The sequence below is a fragment of the Kryptolebias marmoratus genome, linkage group LG4, assembly GCF_001649575.2.
Source record: "Kryptolebias marmoratus isolate JLee-2015 linkage group LG4, ASM164957v2, whole genome shotgun sequence".
Lineage (NCBI taxonomy): Eukaryota > Metazoa > Chordata > Actinopteri > Cyprinodontiformes > Rivulidae > Kryptolebias > Kryptolebias marmoratus.
In genome coordinates, this window is record NC_051433.1 from 28,096,053 (window position 1) to 28,101,824 (window position 5,772).

The 5,772-nt window shown below is 40.4% G+C and overlaps 2 protein-coding genes across 5 annotated transcripts in view; both read left to right on the plus strand.

The window, feature by feature from the left end:
* snrpe (small nuclear ribonucleoprotein polypeptide E) overlaps positions 1-1,227 on the plus strand; it is a 5,778-nt gene extending 4,551 nt beyond the window's left edge. The window contains exon 5 of the mRNA XM_017437532.3: positions 1,013-1,227. Coding sequence (XP_017293021.1) covers positions 1,013-1,068 — 56 coding nt within the window. The 3' untranslated portion in view covers positions 1,069-1,227. The remainder of the gene's footprint in view (positions 1-1,012) is intronic.
* A 455-nt stretch (positions 1,228-1,682) lies between these two features.
* The window catches only part of LOC108248645 (cell division control protein 42 homolog), a 24,332-nt gene continuing 20,242 nt past the window's right edge, over positions 1,683-5,772 (plus strand). For 2 of the 4 annotated variants that reach the window (XM_017437536.3, XM_017437538.3), the window contains exon 1: positions 1,683-1,803. The gene's annotated coding sequence lies outside the window, so the exon portion shown is untranslated. Of the gene's footprint in view, positions 1,804-2,360; positions 2,384-5,772 lie in introns of those variants that run through there. The other 2 variants (XM_017437537.3, XM_037975082.1) reach the window with 2 other exon arrangements.

Sequence of the window (5,772 nt, forward strand, 5' to 3'; positions counted from 1 at the left end):
CTGCCCCCTATATGTCAAGAGGACAAATAACACCTTTTCTGTTCAAATTGCCAACACGCCACAGTGGCGTGTGTGTTGATCAAATTCACCCGCCACTTCAAATATTTACCCGCATTTGGCCGGTGGCGGGTGCTAATTTCCACCCCTGCCTTAGACTAGCGGTCCCCAACCTTTTTAGCTCCACGGACCGGTTCATTATCAGACATAATTTTCACAGACCTGCCTTTAAAGATGTGGCGGATAAATACAACAAAATAAAATGATACAAGCGGCGTGAAAACGGGGTGTTTTTTAAAACATAATAAACGTAAATCCAATGTGTACTCACAGCTTTGTTAGCTGTTTCCTGGTATTGCGTTATCAACATGAATAACACCCTCTCCTCCCATTAACATTTTCTGGTCAGTATGGTGATGTTTAAAAGTGCCCTTTAAAATAAGATACACCACAAATATAAAGTGAACAAAGAATACAACTCACCATAGCGCTGAATCAGTGGGAGCCCTGTGCCTGTTTTTCAGTAACGAGACGGTCGCATCTAGGGCTTCCAGAGACGTTTGGTTTTTACTCATTTTGCTAGCTTGTCGGTTTGTTTTTAGCGGTAACAAATTACGTGACCTAGATAAGCATTTTGACACGCATCAAGAGTGAGTCATAGACATGTAGTGGAGAGAATCCGGTCAGTTTTTCAAAATAAATGTCGTTCAGACTCCGGGGAAAAAAACGGAAATACTGTAAGTTAATTATTCTTTCTCTGCGACCCAGTACCAAATGACCCACTAACCGGTACTGGTCCGCGGCCCGGAGGTTAGGGGGCCTCTGCCTTAGACATTTCACACAGACATCCATAAGGATGGGAGGAAAACTGGAGTACATGTTCAAGAAATCTCCTCCTGTTTTATTTTTTGTGAAAGTGTAAACAGACATCTTGGATTACTCTTTATTTGTTGTGTGAATTCTCTAATCTGCTTTCAGATTTCTTTAACTCTTTCTTTCTGTCGATGTCTCGCAGGGAGGATCATGTTGAAAGGAGACAACATCACTCTGCTGCAAAGTGTGTCCAACTAGAGGCTGGGGAGGCCTACAACTCTACTCTTCCTAGAAAGATTTTTCTTTTCTTCCTTCTTTTATTATGTTGGCCATATTTGTGTTTCAATGACATGAATATATTTTTTTTCTCTCTGCAACACGGTCCAATTTTGAGAATAAAGTGTTTTTTTTCCTACAGTTGAGTGTGTTCTTTCCAAAATGTATGTAGGTCATTGGGCTGCACTGCCATCTAGCTGCAGACAGCATTAATGCAGAAAACTTAATTTATGTCAAACTCACTGCTCCCAATAGTGCAGTAAAATGAAACATTTACCTAAAGACTATTTTGTAGTGGTTTAAGGAGAAAAAATAATACAGGAATTTAAGCCAGACTGCATGTTTTCAGTCTGTACGTAAACTGTTTTTGACGTCTTTAAAGCCACTAAACATTAAATTTATCATAGTTGCAATTAGGTCCAATTTAAGATAAAAGAATGTGTAGTACTGTCATTACTCGTGACTTTAAAATGGGGCTCAAAGTTATGAATAATCATAAATGAATGGAGTTCTAACTTCAGAAACTAAACCAAAAACACCTCTCTGTTAAACAGCCTGTTGAGGCTTCAGTCATGCTTTAGTTCGGTGTAGTGTAGAATGAAAAGCGGAATGACGTAGTCCTTACGTACGTACGCAACGTGTCCCTGTTCTGTTGACTGGGAAGCCCCTAGCGTGGAGCTGCCAACGCCCGGTGTAGCGACTCAAATAGAGAATACGGTACGGAAAATTATGTATATATATATTTTGTGTAAGTAGTGTGTAATTATGCTCATTGTTTAGTGTAAGAGTTTCAGCATTGTATTTAATATTTTTTTGTGCGTAATTGGGTTGGAGTTTCTATGTTATGTGTCATTCAACAGCAGCATCCGCTAGAGACAGCTGAGCTCTTTAGCCCGCAAGCTAATTGAGGAGGACAGTATTTAGCTAGCAAAGCAAGTAAGCAGATTTTCTTCAGCACTGGTTAACACAGTAAATAAACCTATTGTGTTTGACAAAAACACCTAATTTTTTTGTGTAGAAAGGATTTAAATAAAACCTGAAGTAGATAGCGGTTAGCCGGTCAAGGAGCCGTATAAGAAGTCATAACAAGTGTAGGGTTAACTGCTTAAAAACACGATCCCAGATTTAGTTTGTATAGCGGGATGTTTAGATCCTGTCGTATAGATTTAAAATAATGGGTATTTATAATAGAGAGAAAAACTATCCCTGGTTTATGGTTGTGGGGTTCGACAGGAAATAGGCCAGATGAGGCCGGGGGGATGTGGCCGAAGTGCAACAACTGAAGCCAGCTATCCAGGTACAATCCAGGCGAAATGATAAAACGCTATTGTTTTGGTTAAACGTATGTTTTCCTTTTTTCCTCACTCTACTAAGCAGAGGCATGCCATAAATGCTCAGATTATTGATGGATTAGAAAGTAAAGATGGAAATACTGGGCCCAGTGTCGATATAAAATACATAAATGGAAATAATTGTTTCATTTGATATGTACTATGAGTGTCAAAGGTAACGATTTTTTTCCCTGAGCTGAAGTTCACAAGTAATTGCTTTTGCTGGGAAGGAAGGAAGTTGTGACTAGTTCAGAAGATATTGCTTTAATATTGCCAGCCACATCAGAGTGAACGTCAGCTGCCTGCCCGAAAACTACACACTGGCCTAGAAACACAAACGGATGGATTAAGTCTGGGAGAGTTAATACAGTTGCAGCCACCCTGTTCACTGACACCACCTCACTGCCTTCTTTAAAACAGATTTTTGAACTTTAGATTTACCATCGCCACCAGATTTACAAAGTGCTCCATCAAAGATAAGTTAAATAATGAGCCTATAGGAAATTGTGATACTTGAGTCGAGGTTATTGTTGAGTTTCCTCATCTATATTTCAGTTGGCAAACAAATTTCTTTGTTTTGAAAACATACTGATCACTCAAGTGCCTAAGAGCTAATTTAGAAAATCTGTAGTGTCAGAATAACATGAAATGGTGCTGCTTTATTTGCAGATCTTTTGTGAATGATTTAATTTCATTCTTTGAACTATATTCTACTTTTTGAACATCACTAATAGAGCAGATGTTTGAGACAGTGCCAACTAACACAATGTTGTTTTTGTCACACACACACACACACACACACACACATATATATATATATATATATATAAATTTATTGCAATATTTTTTATGTAACAAAAATAACTAATTGCTTAACTTAAAGAAACATATTACCAACCCTCAAAAGAACATAAATAATATATTAAAGAGCTTTTTTTTCTTAAAAAACTAAATTGTGGGCTACAGTAAGCTGGTTTAAGCAGCTGCTTCATTTTTCTACTTGGTAACTGTATAAGTATGTGTAGACATGGCTGATGGAAATTTATTTATTTTTTTAATTGTGGCCAACCATATCTGTTTTTGGTCAGATTTCCTAAAATTTTGAACTTCCTGTAATGGTGGCTGCTCACAATCTGCATTCACTGCACTAAAATGCACTAAAATACTGAATATTTAGTTAAATCTAAAATAATAGTGCATCTACAATGATACCAGTCAGTTTCAGCATGTTGAAATACTCCTGTCTTTTTGTGTTTAGAAGCTGAACCTTGTGCTCTGAGTTTTTGTCCTTTCTTAAACGCCCAGCATTTTGTCTGTCCTAGTTCTCTGAGGCACCCCACCCCCACATAGTGCTGCAGAGCTCTGCAGTGCCTCAGCACTGACATAACTTGCAAAGGAGAATCAAGGTGATGTTGTGCCTTCATTGGTATAAAGTAGTCTATAAAATCAGCTCATTGTTTTAGCTTTGATTGATTTCCATTGAGCTGCTTCAGGTTTATAGATCAATGTCAGGGTCTACTGTAGCTTGTTTTATACTGTGGTTATGTCATGGCTGCAAAAAGCAGCCCTTCTTTAAGCCACATCTACTTGTTCACAAGTTAACTAATCAAGTAAGCCAAGTCCTGCAACAACGTTTGCTTAAACACGAAGCTTGCATCACATAACCAGCAGAGAAACAGCAGCCTTGTCAGTCAGTGGAATGCTTTTTCCCTTCACACACACTCACCATCTCTGCTGTTTAGTAGCTCTTAGGCTTAGGTCAACTTCATCCTCCTATTTATCATTTCACACATGATTTTGAGGCTGGTAGAAGTAGGGCTGGGTACCGAACTTCGGTACTTTTATGTTACAGACCGAAATGCTTCGGTAGTACTAAGTATCAAAATATGCCTCGTCTTCCGGTGCCAAGTTTCGGTGATTGGCTGTAACGTTACATGTGGTTGCAGCACGCAGGAGAAATACATAGGTAGTTACACCCACATACAGGGGTTCACGTGTGTTTGTGTAAGTAGTTGTGTGTCTTCGAACCGCTTAAATAATGCCACCGAGATCAAAAGTGTGGCTCCATTTTATAAAGATTGATGCCAATAGTGCGCAATGCAATATATGCAAAAAAGACATCTTTGCTAAGGCCGGCAACACGACTGATTTGATGAAGCACCTGACTGTGCACGGAATCAATTTAAGAGCGGACAGTTGCTCCATGTTTGACTGCAAGAAGAGCGGACCACAGCCATTTTCCTCACAGCATTTAAGTCAGCCTGTGGGTGTTAAAGAACCTGAGCAGCGTGATTTAAAATCACCACCGGGAAAGCTGCAGGTGAGATGGTGGAGGGAGTAGGCGCATAGTCAGAGAGCTCTCCAGAGTCGGGTAAAAATGCCCACAACAAAACTCGAACTCGATAGATAAAACTACAGCATGAGTGGGATAAGCAAGAAAAGAAGCCGGAAAAACTATAAAAAGCAAGAAAGAACCGAAGAGCTGCCAGTAACGGAAGAAATCTCCGAACACGAAGCTAGCGAACACGAAAAAGATCCAGCAGAGGAAATGGAAGAACACGATAGCATGGAGACGCTGCAAAATGGCCTCGCAGCTATCAGAGGTGATATTAAAGCACTTAAACAAGAGCTGTGCCTGGAGCTGGCTGTATTTAAAGACGAGCTGAAGAGAGAAATGAAGGAAGAAATAACGAATCTTCGACAAGAAATAGACCGTAAGCTGTCCGAGAATGGCCAGGAGCTACAGACACAGCGAGCTAGCATCAGCGAGGCACAGACGCGCATAGCGGAGGTGGAGGAGTGGAAGACGGATGCTAACGAGGTGCTAACGCAGATGGTGGAACAAATACAACGAATGCAGGAAAAACTAACTGATCTCGAAGGGAGAACAAGGAGAAACAATATCCGAATCTTCGGCTTACCAGAAGACGTAGAAGGGAGATCCACAGCTACATTTCTGGAGCAACTTTTTAAGAAGGAACTTGAACTTCCGGAGGGGATCGATCTCCAGATTCAACGAGCCCACCGAGCCCTCACCCCAAAACCGAACCCGAATGCAGCACCAAGGTCAGTCGTGGTTAACTTTCAACAATTTGAGACCAAAGAAACGATCTTGAAGAAAGCCTGGCAGAAAAAGATCCAGGTAGCGGGTAAACAAATCTACTTTGACCATGACTATCCGACCGAGATTGTGCAGAAACGAAAGGCATATAAGGAGATTAAAAAAATATTGAAGGAGAAAGGAATACGTTTCCAGACACCACTCGCTAAAATTCGGATTCACTGGGAGAACGGAACGAAGATATACAACAGTGCCAGGACAGCAGCGCAGGACATGAAGGAAAGGGGCTACACC